Source organism: Xyrauchen texanus, chromosome 21, assembly GCF_025860055.1.
Source record: "Xyrauchen texanus isolate HMW12.3.18 chromosome 21, RBS_HiC_50CHRs, whole genome shotgun sequence".
Lineage (NCBI taxonomy): Eukaryota > Metazoa > Chordata > Actinopteri > Cypriniformes > Catostomidae > Xyrauchen > Xyrauchen texanus.
The window spans coordinates 15,686,995-15,712,434 of NC_068296.1; the positions used below are offsets into that span (position 1 = coordinate 15,686,995).

At 38.3% G+C, this 25,440-nt stretch overlaps 1 protein-coding gene across 3 annotated transcripts in view; it reads right to left on the reverse strand.

The window, feature by feature from the left end:
* Positions 1–1,579: 1,579 nt before the first annotated feature.
* The window catches only part of LOC127661438 (galactosylgalactosylxylosylprotein 3-beta-glucuronosyltransferase 1-like), a 126,298-nt gene continuing 102,437 nt past the window's right edge, over positions 1,580–25,440 (reverse strand). For 2 of the 3 annotated variants that reach the window (XM_052152154.1, XM_052152155.1), the window contains exons 3-9: positions 20,200–20,317; positions 19,267–19,409; positions 14,903–14,974; positions 14,302–14,810; positions 7,939–8,235; positions 5,043–5,146; positions 1,580–4,929 (exon numbers count right to left, since the gene is read on the reverse strand). In XM_052152154.1, the coding sequence (XP_052008114.1) occupies positions 5,060–5,146; positions 7,939–8,235; positions 14,302–14,810; positions 14,903–14,974; positions 19,267–19,378 (1,077 nt within the window). In that variant the 5' untranslated portion in view covers positions 19,379–19,409; positions 20,200–20,317 and the 3' untranslated portion in view covers positions 1,580–4,929; positions 5,043–5,059. The remainder of the gene's footprint in view (positions 4,930–5,042; positions 5,147–7,938; positions 8,236–14,301; positions 14,811–14,902; positions 14,975–19,266; positions 19,410–20,199; positions 20,318–25,440) is intronic. The other variant, XM_052152156.1, reaches the window with a different exon arrangement.

The window sequence follows — 25,440 nt, forward strand, 5'->3', positions numbered from 1 at the left end:
AGTACCACCTCGGTCGAGGTTCCAAGCGAGCCGAGCCGATACTAAACGTGGCGTCAAAATCCTGCAGATTACTGATTGGTCAGGGAGAATCGTCAATTCCATCGTCACTGGATTAACGACACGCGACATCAACTCGCTAGTTTTAAAGTTAGCAACATCGATAACAGTATCATTTGTTCACGCGACTTTCATTTTGTGAAAAAAGAAATGGCTGTGTGCAAAACCATGCCGTGGTTAATAAACAAGGTGTAGAAGGTCCACTCGTTAGAGATGAGTGAAACGAAAAAGTTTCTCAGGAAGTGTCTCAGCTGTTGGCCGCACACGGTTGCCACCGGACCTACCAACAGTGTAGGGAAAAGTTTTTTTTTTTTTTTAAAGTGACTAAAGAAACATCAAGGAAAATTGGAAGTGGTTCGACCAAATGGACGCAATCTAAACCGGCGAGCAATGGGAGGGAGAGTGCCCTGGACTCAGCCACGATGGAGGATGGTACATTTTGTTATGCTAACACTATACTCTGCTTGAAAGCTTCACTTTATTTAGTTGACCAGCTACTGGAAAGCTTGCTTCTAAAACAACAAGGCCAATTTAACAAGTTGCACTCGTGGAAAATCACCATGCTAACAGCTAGTGGTTGTGTTATTGTTTAGGTCAGTTTGTGTTGTGTTTAAAATGATGTTGTGGCAGTAGAGGCAGCACAACTATGACGATCTTCCTATAATCCCACCCACGTTGATGTAGCACTAAACTGCAATGGAAATGCAAGTTCAGAAAAGTATAGCGAGTAGAGTTGAGGCGAGCTGAACCGTAAGGTGCAATGGAAAAGTGTCTCTACTTCCCACTTCTAAAGTGGTAATGACAAGAACATTTTTAGGTGCTTTGTTGTAGGAAAGAAAAGGAAACATGGATGACGGCAGGTTCATTCCTGCATATTTCTTGAGGAACTTTTATTTTGATACCATAATACATATTATTAAGTTTGTTTGTGATGATAATGGAATTTTGGTCATATACAAGCTTTTTGCATGGTGTAAATATGTGCAACATCCATCAAATGGTTGCTGATAGACATAAATCAATATGACCAAAACGGCAAGTGCTAACAATTAGCTGTATTTAGAAAAATTAATAAAACCTGTCATTCACTACAGAAACCTAACTCTCCTCCACCATGCTTAGAGTTATGTCTCCTCCCATCTCAGAAATTCTGGTATCAGAATTAATAGTATTTGTAATTAAAATGGTGTGTGTGTGTGTGTGTGTCATTCGTGTACAACTTCTGCGTGAGAAACTCGTATTTACGATCATTATGATAGCACCAAGAAAAAAGGGTTAATTGTGCCTAACAAAGCCAGAGCTGATTATTTTCACAGTTTTTGTTCTTACGTCATACATTCCGGTTTAAGGGCATATTAAGCTGGGATAGAAAAAAATGTTTTAACTCTGAAAAGGTTACATACTTCAGCTTTAAGATATTATAAGTGAAATGGAAATGGAAAGCAAAAAACTGAAGCGAACACGCATCTATATGTTTTATATACACATCTAATTAATCAAAACACATCATTTTTTTTTCCTAACACATTTATTATTTTCTGACATTTTTATTCTCCTTCGTTCTGAGATGATTCGTGGAGCAAAAAAAGAAGAACATTTACAACAGTAACATGCAGAAATGTTTCACCTTGCAAGTAGTGGAGATGAAGGTGGGCGTTTAGGTCAAACACACTAATTTCAGCAAAAGCACTTATAGAGGCCAACGTCGAAGATCTGATCACTTTAACAAAAATAGATGCCCAAACAGCCTGACATGATTTCTGATTACAACAGCTGTGTTAATGCCGCCTGGGACAGAATATATGGATCTATATCACGAAAGATGTACTTGATATATGGATTCTTGTGCAGCGGGTCACACGTAATTTTCGTCAACAGCTTTCTAATGAGCCGCATGGTTTGTTGCATGTCAGTCCATCAATCAAGTCCCAGTTCAGTGGCAATATGACAAACAACAGTGAGTCTGTGCTGTGTGTGAGATCAGCCAGTGTTTTGTGGAAAGAAAGAAAAAGATATTTGAGTGGAATTTCAGAAGTTCGCTTTCATTAGAAAAGACTGTGAATGTAAATAAATACATAAATATATTAATATAGAATAAATACATAAACCTTGTACAACAGTTTTGTTTTTCTTTAACAATACATTTAGTGGGGGTTGTGGCAGCATCTGACACAAAACAGATGCAGCTGTGGAAAACAAGGCATTTTTCTTTTTACAAAAATCTTAATTTCACATGTTCATGTGTCATCTTTATGTTTTGCTTTGCCCCAGCTAACATGTGTTCTTGCACTAAAGCAAACAATTTCAAGGCAAAAATAGGCAGAACATCTCTGCATCACTATTTAAGTAACTAACAGGTAACATGATAAGTTTTATTTAGTGATGGCGTGCATGCACTCATCTCTTGAGGAGAATGTGGACATGTTGAAATAAAGGTTGGGCAAGGTTTTCCCAGACTTTCAAGAAAGTAAAACACCCACTGACCTCTAACTAATTAAATGCATGCAACAGGTGAATCAGATGAATGGCATTACATGTGTCTCCAGCAGAAAGAAAGACGCCTCAATTTCAAGACAGTCGAAAAAACATTCGAATTATATCCTAGTCTTTCTATGGTTCAAATATCAGTACTCCTCTCCTGTCCTTCATTATTCTGCACATGTAATGTCTGCTTGCTCTGAAGGCCTCTATGAGCTCGAGAGGCTTTTGTAACTCAGTAGGAAAGTGGTACTTTGTTAGCTGTAGTCAAGAGCTCAGAGCAGTGTGTTGTGTGTGTGTTCAATGGAATCATTGATTCTCACAAACTTCAGAAATGACAAAGAAATGAGGAGTCCTTTTGCAGAAAAGTCCTAGAGCAATAATCCATCACATCCCACGAGGAAGATGTGTCCTCGGCTCAAAGTTTGCAAAGTTTTATTCCATTAAACATGTGCTATGCACTGCGCCTCTCGCGACTGATTGATGAACTAATTATGGGTTGTTAAAGTGACAGTACAAGAATTACTAACCCTTTGAAATCTCACTGCTATTCTTTTAACTGTTACATATACATTTATGCTTTTCTTAAAAGCGACTTGCAGTGCATTCAAGTTATATTTGACCTTGATGTTTACCTGGGAATCAAACCCACAACTTTGACATTTGTGTACCATGTTATCAGTAGAGCTTCAAGGACAAAGCAAATTTCAGATGACCTGTGACGACACCAGAAAGAAGCAACGATGAATTTCCAATAACTAATATAAAAATTCTGTCCATCAAAATCTGTCTGAAATATGAACAATTTGTGCTTGACCATGTTTTTTACAGGTTGTTTATGAAAAGCTACAATGTATGCACCAAAACTGACATCTACCCGTAAATGTATTTACCAGATCTTTCTTTTCCAATTTTTATGAGATAAGTGTTTGCAGTATGTTGATTATAGTTAACTGCAGGGAGGGCTGAAATGAAAAGAAGCTTCTTTGAAAAGTACAAATTTAATAAATATCTGAAGAGAGCCTACAGAGAATATTTCCTCTAATTTAATGCTAATCAGGCCACATTTCTCATAATATTAGTGTAGGGTAAGATTTTTGCACATGCAATTTCAGTGGTGTGCCACAAGACACTTCAAATATTCACATGCGCCTTAATTGTTTATGTGGGAAAATAGCCTTGCTTTTTGAAACCAGGCATTGTGTTGTAGCTGCAGATTTCCAGGCGTCACAGTATTAGCTTCATTAGTAAAGCAACATCTCTTCCAGACAGATCCCCTCTGCAGAGTCAAAGCCCAGAGCTTCGTTTTAACATGTAATACAGCTGCATGTTTACTGAGGCAAGCTCTGTGCTGCTCTCTGTGGCTAGCCCATTTAATACTGAATATACTTGTGAAGATAATAACATTCTGATATACCGAACCCATCCAAACTGCTCTATCTCCTTTGGTAAGATCTCTGTGAATATGTGAATAGTATGATATGTGTTGTATATGGATGTTGTAGTAAACTATGGTTTCATCTTAACTTACACTGAAGTACAAATACAGTAGTTACATTGCTTGTTCAGTTGAATGCTAGAACACTTTATTTTGAAGTCTACGATTGATCATCTTTAAGTTATATTTACAATGTGTGTCCACACAGGAACAGTGGACAAAGTTCAAGTGCTATTCATACCATAGATCTTAATCATGAGGAGAATGTTACAATTTTGTAATTCCTAAATCCAGTATAGCAGCTAGCCCTGGTATAACTGGTTTAATACCACTGTGAGTGACAATGCATTTGAACTGAGGCAAAACTTTGAATATCAGTAGTGCTGTGCTAACAAGACAGTGATGTAAACAACAAAAACATCAACTTAAAAATTTACATTTTGTAAAACAAGAACATTGCATGTTAAGAACAAGACATTCCCTTCTTTATGTTTAATTATTTGTCTGTTAGACACCAAGGAACATGAATGTCTCTTGAACCGATGACCATTAACTCTTGTCAGTGCTGGCTCAACTTATTAAATCTGTCCATTCGACTGTTGCAACCATTTTTCATGTCTCTGCTTAATGCAGAGTTTATAAAATCCTGGAAGTGAGAAGTTCCAGTTCTCAGCTTGGTCTAGGTTTCCCTGTTCCACTGATGAGATGAAATTGATAGAACCACTATCAAAATACGCCACCATATACATTTTGCCTCTATGTGGCAAGCGCCCACTGGGTTGCAAAATACAGATCATATTGCCTTTAAAAAAGTAATCTGTGCTTTAGAATAATAGGTCCATATTTTTGAGCTTGTATAATTGTGGTTTACAGAAAAAAGCATTCCAAACTGTTCTAAAACTTGAAGGTGGTTTTATCTCCAAGCCATCCACTTTTGGGTCTTGCTGCAAATGACCCTGAAACAAACAAAGTAAGAGGACTATTCAGTGATGCATCACAGTTCACAGACCCTCCATTACCTCATTGACACCGAGATTATTAAATTTGAACAGATTGCTTTTTCCATTACCGTTGTTGAAGCAGATGTCAGATCTCCACATTTGGGTCTGTGAAGCCTTTCTTGCCTTCATTCACCAGGATGGGTTTTTCTGTCCGTGTGTGCCACACAAGTATCTGTAAAAAGAAAAGATGAATTATGTTTTTTTGGAGTGACTATGCACTAGGTGTAAATAGCACCTGCCACACAGTGCGGTTATTTGCACTCCAATAGTCTGGTGGTGCAGTGTCGCTGCAGTGGCGTGGAATGTAATGATGGCGTGGATGTGCTTTTTTCATGCGGACGACCCAGGTTCGATTTGGCCTACATTTTACCATCCTGTTTCCTGTCTCCACTATTAATATTTCTGTTACTACTTATAATAATAAATACAAATTTATATAAAGGTGGATTTCCTCACAGTGAAGGTTGGAGACTTGAGAGAAAGGTTTGTTAAACCAGAAGATTAACCAAAGTTTTACCATAATAATATGGTGTTAAATAACCTTGTTAAATGTTGTGGTTACAATGAATTTACTACAGAAATCAAATAACAACAAGTGTAATACTGTGCATTAAAACCATGTTTAATTTGTATAAAGGAATGTTAGGTTTAAGGGTTGGTGTAGGGTGTCTGTGGAACTCTAAATAAACACAATAATCAAGCTGCAGTTATGCCTCTATACTGTATGTTCGTATTTATTTAGGCTTGGATTTAGTATCTGCCACTATTTGCATTGGGGTGCAAATAGTATTTAACACCATTTACACTTTGTTCAAAGACGATTCTTTTTGTTGCTATTTACGCTCTCTGTGATGAGAAGGGTGGGGCAGTTGGGCTAATCAGCCGTGGAGAGGGATAAATGTGGCAGAGCGTGGCAGTTTGGGAGAGAGAGAGACCCACATGCAGCTGCCATGTGTGCGTTTGTGTTCTGTGTGTCTTTTTGTTTAAGTTTTCAGTAAATATTATTTTGACTGTTCAGCAGTTCCTGCCTCCTCCTTTCCCAACCTTAACTTTGTACATTCTCATAACTAGTAAACCTGCTCTCTTAGGAAAGTGTTCCTTTAAGAATTGATTTTTTTGCTAATTCTATCCTTCTATTTATCTGGAGGCCTACTCTCTTTTCTGTAGTGTGCTGTTAGCCCCACTCCTACACAGTATTGCTCACACACACAAAACAAATTCTAAATACATATTTTAGTATGCCAGTGAAATAAACAGGTGGTGAGAAATGTACTTTAATCTACCTATATGCCATCAAGATGAAGTAATCAGTACAAAAAACTTAAATAAATAAATAAATAATAATCATCTGTCTCCTGGAAACTTCCTGGAAATTCTTGTTAACCTCCAGAGAAATAAACAGTGTCATTGTCATCTTTTCTATTCCATCTCACTAGTTGCGGTCTTTCAGCCCTGCAATCCCATACTCCTCCTGCTGCTGTCTATTGAGTTGCTCTGGTGTAACCTTGTTCACGGAATAATAAAGAATCTTTTCCAGAAACAATATGACGGCTATACACCTTTGCTCTGGAAATAAAAGCTTTTTGTTTACAGACAATGAAATCAAGGAAAAAGAACTCATCTAAAATTCAGCTTGGAATTTGTTGTGGTTTGACTGCATCTTAAAGGTTAAATCCTCATTAAATCGTGTCTTATTAAGATATTCCTTAACTCAAAATCATCAATGAAAACATAAATTAGTCAATTCCTTAAAGGTATAGTTTACCCAAAAATATAAATTCTATCATTTACTCACCCTCATGCCATCCCAGATGTGTATGAATTTCTTCTGCAGAGCACAAACAAAGATTTTGATAAGAATATATTAGCACTGTAGGTCTTAACAATGCAAGTGAATGATGACCAGACCTTTCAAGCTCCAAAATCACATAAAGGAAGCATACAAGTAATGCATACGACTCCAGTGGTTAAAGCTATGTCTTCTGAAGCAATGCAATCACTTTGGGTGAGAAACATAACTATGCTGTATTTAAATCCCTTTTTACTATAAATCTCCAATTTCAGAAAGTGAAGATATCCAGTAAACAAAGGACTTAAATATTGATCAGTTTCTCACGCAAAGTGTTTGCATCATTTCAGAATACATAGATTTAACCACGGGAGACTTATGGATTAGATTAATGATACCTTTATGTGATTTTTAGAGCTTGAAAGGTCTGGGCATCATTCGCTTGCACTGTATGCACCAACAGCACTGAAATATTCTTCTAAAAATGTTTTGTGTTCAGCAGGACAAAGAAAGTCATACACATGTGGGAAGGCATTAGGGCGAGTAATGCAGTGGGATTTTAACAAATCTCTCTCTTTTTATTTTACTTATATGTTTACTAATACTTTTGCTTCATTATATCACACATTTACTTTAGCAGACGCTTTTATCCAAAGCTACTTACAAATGAGGGACACTACAACAAAGGCATTGCAACCAAAGTACCAGAATTGCTCATTATCTCAGCTTCATATGCAGAGACAATTTTAAGCAGGCCAAATGTTGATTGATTCCCCCGAAAAGTGTAAACACTATGGCGCTATCAAACTCTGTTTGCTTTAACATCCCAACCAGTCCAACGTGGCAACAATAGCTCAACCAATAACATGAGTTTGAGCTAGGACTATTTGTTTTTAACCAATGGCAGATGGTGTAATGTTTAGCAAGTCTGCTTTAAATCATCATGATCAGTCATTATTTTTGTAATTCAGTTTGGTGACGCTAGTGGAACAGAAATGACATGCTTCACCTTTTGGAGTAAGTGCATTAGTAGTCAAGGGCTCAAGTAATAAGCCTTTAGGTGTTTTTTAAGGTAGAGCGGAACTCAGCAGGGTGGGAGTGAATACGCAAACATATTCTTTATCATCATGCTGAAAAAAAAGATCTGCCCCTTACATTTGTGTATGTTTACTCACCTTTGTGCAGTTGGCAGCTTTTGGTTCAAGGTCATTGAGAGTGACCAGCTCTCTGAGTAAGCTGCTTTCCTGGTAGCCTCCCTTCACACCCCGCAACTTGAAGTAGGCCTGAGGCTTAAAGAGAATTAGACGAAGGTTGATGGCAAAACCTGCCATGTCAATGGCAAAGGGCCGGTGAGGGTCGAACACTGTTTTCCAGCCATACACTTTTCCAAGTGCATTGACCTTCGGAGATTCATATCGTAAACCTCCAACAAATGCTACAGGCCACACGGATACCTTACGGGTCGAGCGCATCTGTAAAAATGAGAAAGACAGAGAAAGAGAGATTTTAGATCAACTACAACCTTTAGTTTATTCAGGGGTCTTCAACAGGGGGTCAGCAGCGGAACCGCACAAATCCATCCTTGCTTGTTGACATTTAACAAATTTGTGCTTACTGGAGGGTTTAAAGACATATAGATGATTGTCTATAAAGCTTTTCAATAGGGACATTGATATATTAAGGCATTCCCTTCTGAATTTTTAAAAAGATTTCACAGGGTTTATTCACCATATAATGTAAGTGAATAATGACTACAGTCTGTCAAGCTCGATAAAGGGCAAGAAAACACTATAAATCAGTACAAGTAATTGATACAACACTATATTCCAAGACTGATACAATCTCATTGTGCGAAACAAAATTTAAGTCATTATTCACTCTCAAATCAAATCACATTTATACAGTAAAATACTTAAAATAGGCTGGTTAGCTAGATAACATTAAATTGTGGTATTATGGTTATTTTTATTTTTTTTCCCTTTTTCAAACTTCACAGACTGGAGGCACAATAAACTTCTATTATGGCAAAAAATTCCTGTGATAACTTTTAAAAAATGCAACTTTTGTGTTCCACGGACGAAAGAAAGTCCTATTGGTTTGGAGCAACATTAGGGTGAGTAAATAAAAACAGAATTTTCTTTTTTGGTCAACTATTCCTTTAATTATTATTTTCATAGGTTTACAATCTAATCATCAAAATTATGTACATTAATAAAATAATTTGGAGTAGATGAATGTTATTATAGGCCAGACTTAAAATGCAACACACAATTTTATACAATAATACAGGAAACAGGTGGTCCCTGCTCCGTCACTGGCCTGAAAAAGGTTGAAGACAACTGGTTATGTTGTTAAGGGGTACCGATTCTCATGGCCATGGCAGTACAACCTGCTGTTCATAGTGTGCTCTCTCTTTCTTAAACCAATCTTAGGTGGCAGAACAGGCACAGGCATGATTGTACGCCTCAAGACTGCAGATCATGTTTTGGACACAGAAACAAATACATTTCAACAGCAAGATTCATCTTGATCAAGTCATGGGAGGCGAACAGAGACCAAAAGAGAGACAGTGAAAGACAGGGGCGGACTGGCCAAATGGAGAACCGGGACATTTCCCTGTGGGTCAGCCATGATAAGCTGTCTTTTTACTCTTAATGCATCACCCACCATGTCCAAGAGAAGCTTTTACAAAGAAGTACAAAAGAACCGTCGATGGAGACGCAAAGTGTTCCTTTTTCTAATTTATGAAAACCACTTACTCACGGTGTTTGTAAAATAAATAAATAGATTAAGACTCAGCAAAAAGTAAAGGATGGTTTTGCTGACTGAACTGTTATAGGCTGTCTACAATGATTCATATCTAGCTCATATAATTGACTATGAACCTTCTGCACCATATCATGCATTAAGTGAAAAGTCCTGACCAAATTGTCACCCTCAATTTGATTACTTACTGCACAACTAATGTTATATTGTGCCACTGCCATAATTCATTAAAGAAAGAGGGACATTTCCCCTACCTCTTGGTGGTAAAACAGCTGCAATTGGAAAACATAACTCTTAAAAAGGATGCATGCTCATTTCAGATTCGGGATGAAATTAATATTTTCTAAACTAGCTGACATAGGGTTTGGGCTGCCAAAGCCTGGCTGCCCTAGTTTAGTGTAATAAATGACTGTTTTCTGCCTTTTGCCTCTCATCAGAGCTTCTTCAGCTCGTAATTTAGCGTGAAACAAAAAAGACAAAAGGAAGAACCCAGGCATGTACATACTGTAGACCAGTGTTTCTGAACTGGTGGGTCACGACACTAAAGTGGGTCATAGGTCTGTTTGAATAGGGTCGCAGACAGCAGAAGAAGTTCTCCCAGTTCTCCCTTCATTGAAAATGAATGGGCGGCCACCAAGGTAAATTTAATGATAATTTTATCGTTCGCCACTTTATGTAGGCTAAATATGCTTCTAATCAGCAATGCCATTTTTTCATGGTGCGATTAAAACTCGTTGTCGCGAGTCATGATAGAAACCACTCCTGTTTTGCTCTAACCTTCTGTATCTCTGGAGCACATGCGTCAACCGGGCTTCCCTCAATTACGTGGTGTAGGCCACGAAACTGATACATCCCTTTTAAATTATAGTTAGAATTTTCTAGTTTAAATCGATATGGTGGAAGCCAAACCTCTAAAACGGTCCTGACGTACTAAACAGCACTGAGAAGGAAAAAAACAACAGTGAAAATTAACAGCACCAAAATAAAGGTTTTTCAAATCACACATCATCAATCTTACTAAAATGTATCATGATTTTACAACATCATAGAGATGAGGAGAACAGTCTTAAAGGGACAATTCACCTAAAAATTTACATTCAGCATCATTGTAACGTTGGCTGGCAACAAGGTAGATGCAGAATGATGACAATGAAGTGCGATCACAAGTGCTATTTACAAAAGTGATATCCAAGAACCCTAACTTTTTTAAACATGGACTGGACTGGGGGCCTGGGTAGCTCAGTGGTAAAGATGCTTGCTACCACCCCTGGAGTTCACTAGTTCGAATCCCAGGGTGTGGTGAGTGACTCCAGCCAGGTCTCCTAATCTACCAAATTGGCCCGGTTTTAAAAAAAAATATGGACTGGACTTCAAAACACTACATTAACAATACTCCATGGAAGTACTCCATTAATGGCACTCCATGGCGAAACCATCGAAAGGCCAGGGTGGAACCGGAGGACGAGGCATAGCCATAGGATTGGAGAGCCAAGGTGGAGCCACGTACCAAGGAGGAGCTGGAGAGACGAGGGACCACGGTAAAGCCGACAGGTAGAGCCGAGGTGATGTCGAGGGATCGACAGGCCAAGGCGGAGTCCAGGGCTTGGAGGGTCTAGACGGAGTTGGAGGTTCGAAAGTTCCCCATGTCTGGGATATCTCAGAGAACAATGATCGAACAGGTGGCTTGGGGGAACCGGCTGATCAGGAGAACTTCGGATTGGCACAAGGGCGGGAACCATTTCCAACTCAAATAGCCCAGTGAGAGATGGCTCTGGAATGGACAATGTTAGCAACACTGGATCTGGGATGGATGAGGCTTGCAATGCTGGTTTGTTGGCTGTGGCAGACATGGGCATTGGCTCGTTGACCAGAGGTGAGCCAACAAGCTTGGATGCTTGGCTGCAATGTGGCATGGAGCAGACTCAGGCATGGGTGTGACATGGTATGGAGCAGACTGAGGTTCGGCTGTGACATGGCATGGAGCAGGATCCGGGGCAGAAGGTGGTGCAAGCTTGGCGGCGATGACATGGGACTCGGGCAGGGCGGCCATGATGTGGGATTCGGGCTTAGCCTCCAGAGTCCACTTGGCTCATTCAGTCAAAGCGAAAACATTTCTTGAGGGTAATCTCATTAAAATCTCGACCCTGCTGGCCAGAGCACAAAATTCCTCAACATATTCCTCAATGGAAAGGTTTTCCTGGCGTAGTTGAACTGCTGGGTTCATCTTGGTGGGTCGAGTATTCTGTAACATTGGCTGGCAACAAGGTAGACACAGAGACGATGACAATAAAGTGCAATGATCCCAAGTGCAGTTTATTTACAAAAGTGATATCCAAGAACTCTAACTTTAAACGTGAACAAAACATTAACTTGACTTGACTTCCAAACAATGTACATTAACGATCCTCAACACTGGACAATGAAAAAGATGAGGGTTAAATACTAGGACTTGGGAGAACACACGACAATGATAACCAATGAACACTTAGTACTCTAAATATGATAACAAGACTGCTAACAACCTAATGAAACAATGAACCAATGGGGACAAGACACAAGAACATGGGAAACACATGACAAGATCGCATGACAAGGAAACAGGAACAAACATGGAATGTGACTAATTTAAAGTAAAAGACATGAACAAAAACTATTTTAAAACAAAAAATGCTGTTATAATTTCTTGCATGAAACACACAGAGAGATGTAAGGCAGAATGCTGAGGCTGACATTCTGCTCAATATCTTATTTTGTGTTTCATGGAAGAAAGTCATACATATTTGGAATAACAAGAGGGTTAATTCTCATTTTTAGGTGAACTGTCCCTTTAAGCTCAGAACTGAGCACTAACAGCCAGACAAAAGTGGAGTCCACAGTAGAAAAGAAAAGCAGGAAAACAAGGGGTATAAATAGACAGCATCTGTAAATGAGGCTTGTCATTCAGAGTGCCTACATAAGCATTTTATACAGGCTTAATAATTACTTAATCCTGGCAGGGACTGTTGCTTTAAACAAGGCTAGGTACATAATTCATGAACTATTACATTATTCTTTATTTCAAATGGTAAAAGGTATTACCATCTGAGATGCTGTCTCATTTTGGGTCACTGATTTGAGGCCATGCACCACTATGCTCTTTTAAGTTAGACAGGAACTGCATGAAAGCCCTGAGTTAGGTAGCAGCAAACTTTTCTTAGAGCGAATGCTTTTTAATACAGTACATCATATACAAGTTATGATGTATTTTTCTTTAGATTTAATATTTAAAAGGCAATGAAATGGTAAAATCATTGTGCAGTGTCAATTTGGAGCATGCAGTTGAACGCATGTAAAGCAAGAATGTTAATCTTTTAAAATGCACTAGCCGCATATCAACAGAAGTGGCAGCTTTTGTTCAACCTTAATTATCGCCTTTCATCCTGCTGTTGCTGGTGTTTTAAAAGTATTTTCCTGATCATCTTTTTCACCACTATCAATTATCTTTTTCAGAACAGCATCTCAGATTGAGAGGATATACCACAAATAGGGTTTCATAAAGACAGAGCATTCTGGGTGATCCGAAGACAAAGGCCATGACAGTCCTGACATGTATTTACACCTACCTAAAAAAAAAAAACACATGCAGTGACGACATTTTAATCTGGTAAAGTAGCCTAATGCTTTGAACACTTTCAGAAAAACATATATGTTTAAGGTACAAGTCCATCAATAGGGTGGTACCCTTGTTTTGGGTACATATTTTTACCCTTAAGGAGACAAAAAAAAAGATACGTATTTTTACCCGTATGTTCTTCCCAACTAGGAAAAACAAAACATATAAATGTACCATTAAAGGGTACACAATAGGTCCTTAGGGTACAATTATGTACCCAAAACGATGGCAAATTTCCATCAGATTAAGTTGAGAAATCTTGAAATAGTGTACATATAGTGAATTCAGAATAAATGAGAAGTATTTCATTAGAATTAATGAGGAGTATGAACTGTTAAACTTAGTGTAAACAACATTCTTACATTTAGTCAATAAAGTTTGGGAAATGGTAAAGCGACTACATTGGTTTATACTAGGCAAAGTTAAGCATCTTTAAATAAATTTAATTTAAACCAATTGTTTGAATATTAATTTTGCTTAATTTTCTTAATTTAGATTTTTGAGTGTAACTCGTCACTATTTCTTTTACATATTCAAAGTTTTGTTTCAGCTCTTTACCCTCACTAATTAATTGCTGGTGAGGACTTCATTTTTACAAATAAAAATATTTCACATGATAATATGAGATCATTAATGCTGCATACAGTATTTTATATCAACTACATCCATTTCAGGGGTGGTCCGTGGAATAGGCAATGATGGCAATCATCTCATGACAACTGTGCACCCCTCTACCCCTGTGTTGAACTAAATGTGCCACTAACATCCTTTCAGTACTGATAAATTGTTATAGGGTGACCACACGTCTTCTTTTTCCCGAACGTGTCCTCTTTTTCAGATATGAAAAAAATCTTACATATTGCCTTGGGTGCAAATTATTAAATTAAACACATGGATATTTTTAACTGCTATAAAGCAGTTGCAGTCGACGAAGAAATGAGAAGATAATATACTAAGACAGATGGTCATGCAGTTGAAGCACTCAGGCAAAGCTTATTATTTAATCAATGCAGACTCATTGGAAGTGCAGTCACTTACCAACACCCACTAATTTATGTTACAATACACCATTTACGAATCCTTTCAAATCTCGATGACATTTATGCCTGCCTTAACCCACCTCCTCAAAGAGCTCCAAGCTGTAAGTATTATCATCATCTGCAAAGTAGACAATTCCCGCCTGGCTGCTGTTGGAGTTGAAGGTCTCCCGGAGCCATCTAAGAGCCAGATTCCTCTGCATGGTTCCTCGAGGAATCCGGGGATCTCTCATATCCCCTCGCAGCTTATAGTTCCGTGGGGTCTCCACATTAAGGTGTGTGTAGTTAAGACCCATCTCCTTTAGCAACCTGGTGACTAGAGGGGTTCTTCTCTGAGAGTCCTCCACCAGGATCCAGTGAAGGTTGGGCACATGGAGGAATGTGTTGGCCAATCGCGTTAGCTCGGCCTTCTGAACTGGACGGCTGTATGTAGGAGTGATGATGTGGATGGTGGGCAATACATCAGACCAGGGTGGAGGTCGTGTGTACACATACTCCGTACGGACCACCTCCACTATGTCCTTGTCTTGTGAGCAATATTCCTTTGAGTCGGTGGCTGCACCGATCTCGTGTCTGATCTCTGTCCCGGCATCTGCAGGACAGAGAAAGAGAATTAAGACATTAGCACACCCCAAGGCTGCTCTTTTTTATGTCTGACACATGCCACAAACCTTAAAGGAGTACCTGCTAGCCGTTGTCGGTGGATGGTTAGTCGCTCTGGTATGATTAAGATCTCTTTTACTAGATGGTGACAGACTGGAGAGGGTGAAAGTAGGAACCATGAGATCATAATATCGTTACCCCATAGGGGTAGCTGGCACGAATTTAAACCCACAATGAACAAGTTGACTTCTCCTACTTTTTAATGCTGAAAGGAACTATTCACCCAAAAATTTAATTTTACATTTACTTACTTTCATGAAATTCCTGATTTGTATGACTTACTGTCTTCTGAGGAACACAGGAGATGTTAGGCAGTCACCATTCACTTTCATAGTATGAAAAAAAGATAAAATTAATCAAAGTGAATTGGGACTGAAGATTAATCTGTTCCCTTTTGTGTTCCACAGAAAAAGTAATACAGGTTTGGAACAACATGGGTTGTGAGTAAATTACGACATGACTATCAATGTGTATCATTAAAATCTAAATCTAAATCTGAGTTTTGTGGCTTTTAGTCCATGGCTATTAGCTTTGAGGCCATCTACATGCTAGCATACTCATAACATTTAACAAACTTAACTTTTAACAGACGCATGCATTTAAAAAGTACAGTTTTTTACTTCCGGGAAAATGGAAGCAAATTTTTATGACAAATCTTGCACTGACAGGTTTATAAAAGATTTTGTCCAGTAAAATGCTTTCTAAAATGAGCATTTCTCCATCCTCTAATACCACATCATATTGACAAGCAATAGTAAAAAGCAAACCATGATTTATGGATATGATGTAAATTTCCTGTTTCAATAAGACATGCTCTTGTCAAGCCATTTCATGGTGTCTTAGAAGAAAGCTATTGCTGGGAATGATTGTGGAGTATTACCAAATATCTTATTTTCAGAATATTTACACATGCCACAAAATTATGGTGATCAGACTGATAGCTCATTAAAGACCGAAATGATTGTGGCACCTCACATTTCAGATCTTTATCACTGTTCAATTAGTGCCCTGATCTCACTTTAGACATTTTAGCACAACGTAGATTAGCGTTCTTCATTAACAGTCCAGATGTTCCCTGCCTGCTAGGCATCATAGAGACCTATGTTAATCACTTCATGATAGGTTCTATGAATATACAGTACATTCAGTAAGTATTCAGACCTTTTGCTATGACACTTAAAACTTAGCTCAGGTGCATCCCATTCTCTGGATCATCTTTGAGATGTTTCTACACGTTGATTGAAGTGCACCTGTGGCAAATTCAATTGATTGGACATGATTTGGAAAGGTTCCCAAGAGCACAGTGGCCTCCATAATTCTTAATTGGAAGAAGTTTGGAACCACCAGTATGCTTTGCTGGCTGCCTGGCCAAACTGAGCAATCGGGGGAGAGGGGCCTCGGTAAGAGAGGTGACCAAGAACCCGATGGTCACTCTTGTTGAGCTCCAGAGATCATGTGCGGAGATGGGTGAAACTTGCAGAAGGACAACCATCATTGCAAAGCTCCACCGATCTGCCTCTCCTCAGTCCAAGACACATAAAAAAGCACCTAAAGACTCTCAGACTGTGAGAAACAAGATCCTCTGGTCTGATGAAACGAAGATTGAACTGTTTGGCCTCAATTCCAAGTGTTTAGTCTGGAGGAAACCAGGCACCACTCATGACCTGTGCAATACCATCCCAACCATGAAGCATGGTGCCTATAGCATCATGCTGTGGGAGTGTTTTTCAGCGGCAGGAATGGGGAACTGGTCAGGGTTGAAGGAAATCTGAACACAGCAAAATACAGAGATATCCTTAATGAAAACCTGGTCCAGAGCACTCAGGACATCAGACTGGGCTGAAGGTTCACCTTCCAACAGAACAATGACCCTAAGGCTGAGGGACAACTCTGTGAATGACCTTGAGTGGCCCAGCCAGAACCCGGACTTGAACCCAATAGGTAGAACATCTCTGAATAGACCTGAAAATGGCTGTCCACCGTCGGTCCCCATCTAACCTGACATAGCTTGAGAGGATCTGCAGAAAATCTCCAAATCCAGGTGTGCAAAGCTTGCCACATCATACCAAAAAAATACTTGAGACTGTAATTGCTGCCAAAAGGTGCTTAAACTAAGTACTGAGTTTAGGGTCTGAATACTTATGTAAATATGATGTTTCAGTTTTTTATTTTTAATACATTTTAGTTATAAAAATCTAGTTTTTGCTTTTTCATTATGGGGTATGGAGTATATATTGCTGTGAAAAAAATATATATAATTTAAAAGCATTTTAGCATAAGGCTGCAATATAAAATGTGAAAAAAACGAAGGGGTCTGAATACTTTCTGAATGCACTGTACATCTCTGAATCAAAAGCTGATGGTATTAATGTACAAATACATTGGTCATCAATTGTTAGAGGTGTTACTCTCTGTAGATGGAGCTATAGGTGGTCAGAGACTGTTGGATCTATGTAAAGTAATAAATTGAAGGCATTACCCCAAAAGCCCTTAAATGATTATTTATTTGTACAGCTTGTCATGTTTGTGGATCATCCACTTACATACGTGTTTCAATGTGGGTGCTAAAATAAACTGTGTAGATGTGCTAACTCATCATTTTGTCTGAAAGCCACCTGAAATTCACCACAGAGAGTGGTTTTATTAAAGAAATATTCTGAAATGTATATTTTTAAAGGACCTCTTGAAAGCTGCTGGAGTAATTTGGATTCTTAAAATGCACTCAGAAACTTAGCTAGCTTAAGTGATGGAGAGTGAAAGTTTATTCCAGCAGTACATACTGTGTATGCTGACTTTTTAAATTGGGTCACATGAAATGAAAGTGCACTAAGCTGAGAGGATAATATAAAACTCATGTTTTTGGGAGAGAAAAATAATTTGTATTCAAGTGGCAGGCAGATAAATCTTGTTTAGCACCTCTTTAACACTGTTAAAAAGACCACTTTCGGTGGGAATAATAATATACAAATTTACTTGAAACAGGGCTGTATTTGTATAAGAGAAAGGAGTTTTGATAAGGCACAGGAAAATCAATAAATCTGAGTTTATCTGAGAGTGTTTTAAAGGGCTTGCACACTGGGTCCGGATAAGAAGCGCCAAACTGTGTCATTTCACTAAAGAAACCTAGAGATTATTTAGCATCGATGGGCCACTTCTATAAAAAAGAATGGGAGAAATTGGAACACCAAAAAGTCAAAGGATGTAGAAAGGCAGTACCGCCTTACAGGTTAAAGAGCCAGTCACTTTTTAGATAAAGACATCGCCTGTCAATCAACTCGAGAACACACATGCGCATTAGGTATACAAGCCAGGAATCTTTTTTTTTTTTTTAAGCATAATTTGAGGTAAAGATTCCCAATTTATGATTCCAGCATTGTCAGATTTAACTGCTGGTTTGAAATTGTTCTCAGATCATTTTGACCAACCGTTTGAGACTGGAGCTGCTCTTGTATGCTGCTTCTTTTCATAGAAAAAGCTGCACGAGAGCATTCCAAAGATGGCTGCCAGTGGACTGACTTGCTAGAAAGACTTTGACAAAACACAGGTATCGTACATACTGTACAATGCAACATTCTTTATGTACAAGCTCAAGTCCAAAGTCAATTCCTGATGAGATTAAAGATGGGTGACTTAACCCTTTACACTCTCCAATAAAGATTACAAATTTAGATGGAATAATAAATTGTTATTACACCAATGAATGTATCAAGTTGATAAATCCGGTATTATTTTTTTTAATTCTCTGTTTCAAATTTTAAGATGCTGTATGACAGAGAGGGCCTGGGTAGCTCAGTGAGTATTGATGCTGACTACCACCCCTGGAGTCACAAGTTTGAATCCAGGGTGTCCTGAGTGACTCCAGCCAGGTCTCCTAAGCAACCAAATTGGCCAGGTTGCTAGAGAGGGTAGAGTCACATGGGGTAACTTCCTCTTGGTCACAATTAAGTGGTTCTCTCTCTCTCTCTCTCTCTCTCTCTCTCTCTCAATGGGGCACGTGGTAAGTTGTGGATGGATCGTGAAGAGTAGCATGAGCCTCCACAAGCTGTGAGTCTCCGCGGTCTCATGCACAGCAAGCCACGTGATAAGATGCGCGGATTGACGGTCTCAGAAGTGGAGGCAACTGAGGCTTGTCCTCCGCCACCCGGAGTGAGGTGAGTAACCACGCCACCACGAGGACCTAGTAAGTAGTGGGAATTGGGCATTCCAAAATTGGGGAGATAAAATAAAAAAAGATGCTATATGACGTCCACATCCGTTGTGCGGTCAACTTTACACTTTGGACAGATTGTCTCATATTGATTGATAAAATACTCTTAAATATTCCTTTTTTTTATTGGCATGGACATTAAAACTTCATAACAATGTATGTAAAACACTGCTGTTACCATTTCGGATGGCGAGCAGGGGTGCAATTGCACTTTGGTGCCACACAGTGATGAGGAGTGTCCACGGTAACACTATCAACACGATGGCAAGAATATCTCTTCTCTTCGGCATCTCCACAGTTGGTTCTATGCCTTGTCATTACCTGAGTGTGGTAAAAGAACAGAGCCAGAACAAGAGAGAATATGTAAATGAGACAATATGTGGGATCCTGATAAGTGACAGGGTGTGGCCTCTTGAGAATCAATGTAAAATGTAATCAAAATGACCATTGTCACATTGTATTAGACTTCAGCTCCATATTGTCAAGTATAATGATAATCCACTACAGTATATGATATATGTCTCAGATTCCCTGACAACATTATTTAATTTAACAAATTCATCTAACTAAAGAAGGACCTAGCTGGTCCCATGTCTCTTTTTTATGGGCCTACTGTGCAAAAAATAAATGAATAAATAAATTCTTAATCAGTATTTATGTCTTTTTTTCCATAAGAAAATATGTGAGCATTCTTCTTAATTCATATTTTTGTCTTGCTTTCCAAGAAGAAAATCTCAATATCCTTAGAAACAAAATACATTTTATTAGGTTAGGTCATTTTTATTTATTTAATTCAGAACCAAAATTATGTAAGATAAAAAGTAAAATTGAGAATGTATTTATTAAGAATAGGAAATAAGTTACTTTTCTTACTCCACTGATGAATAGTTCTGTTTTAAACATGAACCAAACCATAAACTGTTTTGTTTTATTTATTTTTAAAACAAGAAAAGACAATCTGCCAATAGGGTATTTTTTTTTTTTTTTACAAATTATTAAAGAAATTGTATGCAGTTTTGCATGTTAAGTATATTTATTTTATACAAAATATATCTGTAAAATGTAGCACTTATGTGTTATAGATCAAAAGGTGTGGGTGTAATCTCCTCACCCTTGATTACACACGGCGGATAGCCACAAGCGTGAGATCCAGCTGTGACGACCGCATGCTGGAGGTCATCCACCATGCTGCCGGCTCCAAGAGCATCCCATGCTGCGCTCCAAACTACCTAAAACACACAATACCAAAATAGCTTTGAAAAAACAGACAGAACACCAATGTGCCATTCCAGTTGCTCAAAAAAATATCCTTTTCACCATTCACTGTTTTACAGACATCATCTTTGTTTAATAAAACTCCAGATTCTTTCAGTTCCTTTCAGTTTTTGCAAAACAAGAAGACAACCACAAGGTTTAGTTAATGAGACATTGTCATTTTTCCTCCTCCTATTCAACTATTACAGTAACAAATGTTCTTTGGCCCCAGATTACAATATTAATACCTGGTAAAGCAATTCAGAGATGATAAATGAATCTATTTGCATTTTAAGCAGCATTTATTTGCTCTCACTCTTTCTTAATCTCAGTGGTAATATTTGCAATACAAGAACAGATGAATTAGCTGTCAACTGCTCTCTGTGCCAAACTTCATCCTAAGAGAATAATAATTCTGTTATGAAACTATTATTGCTGAAACCCATCCAGTATCCAGACACACATATGAAAGCTGGGTATGATGATGCTGTGCCTTGAACCAAGCCTGTCTGTGTGTGTAGGCTGTAGCACAAATGCTAGTTGACTGCAGTAGCGACAGTATTTTTAGCTTCTCTGGAGGCAGATAAATTGAAGGAGAAAGAGAGAGAGAGAGAGAGAGAGAGTGAGAGAGAGAGAGAGAGAGAGAGAGAGAGAGAGAGAGAGAGAGAGAGAGAGAGATGATTTTTTGAGAGAAGCAAAGAACATAGTGTACAGTATTCACATAAAAAAATGAAGAATAGTACAAATGAAATACATTAGCCATTAGTAGAAATTATAGACATTCAATGTGACATTCAGAGTCAATGTGGGTCTCCCACTTCAGGTCCTGTAAGATGGTAGTGCCCAGGAACCTGAATGACTCCACTGCTGCCACAGTGCAGTTTAGAATGGTGAGGGGGGTCAATGTTGGGGTGTTCCTCCTAAAGTCTACAATCATCTCCACAGTTTTGAGTGTGTTGAGCTCCAGGTTGTTATGACTGCACCAGTCATGAATAACCCATTAAGCATTATTTAATTATTTAGCGCTTAACAGATATTTAAAACTGAAAATACATTAATGTAGTTACGAATGTCCAGAATTAAATGTTGAAGAACTAGCTACTAATCTGTTACTAATTAGTCATACATACACTATATGTTTGTTAATGTCAGAGGTGTATAGTAATGAAGTACAAATACCCTTTCGTTACTTTTGCGACTGAACGCCGCTAAAAAATAGCCGTACGTGCAAAAATGCAAGTAGATCGGCGATAGTGATGCGTGATTCATTGAAAAAATCATTTGAGTCGAATCTTTTAAATGTAATTATTTTGAACTGAACAAAAAGATTAAAGCGGTCTGAATGATTCATTTTGCGAATCATGAATCTGAATCAAAAGCGTGCACCAGATTACGTGTTCCGTGACCGTTGTCTGTATCCACCAGGGAAGACAAGAAACTGCTCTTGTGAGTAATGAATTTTTTTGTGACTAATTTATTTGATAAGTTTATGGAATTATGGTTTATAGTTTATAACATTATGGAAGCTGTAAAATAACGTTTTGTGCGATCAGTCTCCCGCCTTTCCAGGAGACCTGTTCATATAAAAGTCAGTCATATGCGTTTACATTTTAAATTTAAACAAGGTATTATGTGATCGAATAATTACAGTACAAGCGCTCATGAAAATATCCAACAATATATATTTTTTCCCCTCCCCTTTTCACCCAATTTGGAATGCCCAATACCCAATGTGCTCTAAATCCTCGTGGTGGTGTAGTGACTCCTCAATCCGGGTGGGAGAGGATGAATCTCAGCTGCCTCCACATCTGAGACGTCAATCCACGCATTTTATCATGTGGCTTGTTGAGCGCGTTACCGCGGAGATGTAATGGCTTCACGCCATCCACCGCAGCATCCATGCACAACTCACCACGTGCCCCACTGAGAGCGAACCACATTATAGCGATCACGAGTAGGGATTCGCCGATCCGATACCTGGATCGGTAACAGCTCCTATACTAAAGCTTTTAAATGGATCGGGTATCGGTCTGATGAGCCCGAACCAAATCTGATACTGTTAGTCATGTTCTTTACTTTCACGCTCCAAAATGACATAAAAGAACCAGAAAAACACAATTAAAGTAGTTCATATGACTCGTGCAATTTATTTAAAGCCACATGAAGACGTGCAATAGCTCTATGAATCACAAAAGGCTGTGTTTAATAAGTAAATATATAAAATGCACGCACAGCTCCAGCGCGCCAGCTGCACGTTTACACACACTCGCGGCTATTTTTAGCCTTCACACAGTGAGCAATATTTGAGCGCAATCAATAAACAACATCTCAAATGTAGATGCTCAAAAGTTCAGTTCACTTATAATGTGCATTTAACAAGAATTTTAATAAGAAGCGAATTAAACTACTGTGAACTTACCAACAAACAGACACATACAGGACTTCCTGGAGAGTTCATAATGTCAAAATAAAAGCGTGAGGGTTTAAAAGTTAAAGGTGCATGATTGAGATCAACAAATGATAATAATATTTAAGATGAATGGGTTCCAAAAAATAACTGTTCGAATAAAAAGTGGACTGATGTCTTACAACTAAATTGAACAAAAAAAAGACATCTGAGTCCTTTGAAGACCAGCAAATATTTTTGCAAAAAATAAATAAATAAATAACTTCCTTTCTACTAATGACTTATACTGGAATTACTGTTAATTTTGCTGCTACATTATCCAGTATACTAGTTAACAATAAAGTTTTTCTTAATAAGCTATTCATTTATATTGATAAAATGTGTAGTTAGAGATTTATGTAAAGATATTCTAAACTTATTATGCAAAACAACAACACTGGTATCGGATTGGGATCAGTATCGGCCAATACTTAGATTTCCAAAATCAGTATTGGATCGGGAGAGAAAAAGTGGTATAAGTGCATCCCTAATAACGAGGAGGTTAACCCAACGTGACTCTACCCACCTTAGCAACCGGGCCAACTGGGTTGCTTAGGAGACCAGGCTGGAGTCACTCAGCACGCCCTGGGATTCGAAATAGTGAACTCCAGGGGTGGCCGTCAGTATCTTTACCACTAAGCTACACAGGCCCCCCAAAAATATTTATTTTTTATATTGTATGAAGATGTGAATGGTCTTTGCCAAAGCAAAACTAGTTTTCTGGTGGTTACTAAAGTGTTATATTTGCTTTGTAACACAATTATGCTACAGAATGTGGTAACTAGGGTTTTCTGGGTAGTTACGAGGGTATGCTATGCCGTTATCAAGGTGAACTCTGCTGTGAGTTTTGGTGCATTGCTACAGTATGTGGTTACCAGGTTGTTACTATGCTGTTGCTAAGTTGTTTTCTGTGTGATTTTGCACATTGCTCTGCAGTTGACAGGGTGTTCTAGGTGGTTGTCAGGTTGTTGCTTTGCTGTTGTTAAGTTGTTGTAATCATGTTTCAGCACAATCCTATGCAGCTGCCAGGGTGTTCTGGGTAGTTGCTTGTTGGCTCAAATGAAAAGAGCCCACCCCCATAAGTCTCTGTTCTGGTCACTAATATGACTCAACTCCCTCCTTCAATGTTCCAATTTTTATAGACTGTGGTATTCATTTACACTCATCTCATAAATATGATCACTCTGATGTGACTTGAATGCGGCATTAAAGTATTAGTTCATTTAAAAATGAAAATTCTTCTCACCCTCATTCGATCCAAGATATGTATGACTTAAATTTTTTTCTGCAGAACACAAACAAAAAAAAAAAAAGATTTTCAGAAGAATATTGCTGTTAATTAGGTAAATGCAATGTAAGAAAATGGTGGCCAGACCTTTGAAGATCCAAAAAGCACATAAATGCAGCATACGAGTTCATTAGACTCCAGTGGTTTCACCAATGCCTTTTTTGACTATAAATCTTGACATTTAGCAGTATCCTTGGCAATCAGGATTTCAAGCTCTATTACACTTCATTTAGCACCACCTAGGGCTCTGCGCATGCGCCAAGCACTAGAGAATGAAATCAAGCTTGAAATCATTATTGTGCCAAGAGATTGCAATGGCAAGATATACAGTGAAAATGAGTTACAATTGGGTTTGTTCTCACCCAAAACCAGGGCCCGACCGATATGAGATTTTTGAAACCAATATACATTTTTGAGGGGGAAAATTCACTGATTACCGATTATTAAGTAAATATTTGAGCTGGAAAGAAAACAAACCTTTTCTGTGGATTGTTCACCAATTTTGCTCCGATATTACTATGCAAAAGTATTCAGAAGGCTACTTTCTGAAACAAATATTTTTATTAAAAAATATTTTAAATTATTATTATACAGTTTCAAAAAATTCTATAAATGAACACTGAGAAAATAAAGAATAAATAAAAATACAATAAATAGCTAAATAAACGTCAGTACTGTATGTTTAGTATCAGTCAGTTGCTGACTATTTAAATAAAAATACAATAAATAGCTAAATAAACATCAGTACTGATTAGTATCATTTAAATGCTGATTATATTAATACTGCCAGTCAAATAGAGGCAGGTTGTAAAACAAGAAGCATTTACACCTGTCGAGTCAAGAGATAAACGGCGGCAGCGGCGTTGCATCGTATTCTGCTATACAAGTTCAATGGAAACTTTCAACGGTGGAAAACCAGACTTTTAAATATTACACTTTGTAAATGCAACGACTGGAATTGTTTAGTTGAAGGGGGTGCAAACTGCGAATCTTGAACAAAACTTTTTGGTGAATACATGTTTACACATTAGCTTCTACTCAGCTGACAAGGTATGAATGTACCTATGCGGTTAGCTAGTTAGCTATGAGCTTGTTGCCATGGAGAGTAAAAGATGGATTTTATTTACTTTCCAGCATTGCGTATCACCAACTAGGTTACAACATAGCGTGAAATCAACACTCAACAGACACAATCCACCACCGCACCGTCGTCTGCAGAGCTGCAAAAAGATGTTCTGACGTTTACTTACCAAGAAGACACTGTTGAAATCCGCCCTGTCTGCAGATTCACCGTTAGTTCAGAGTCAGCTCTGTTAACAATGGAGTTGGAGCGCGCTCTGCTGGACAATCTACGTAATGACCCC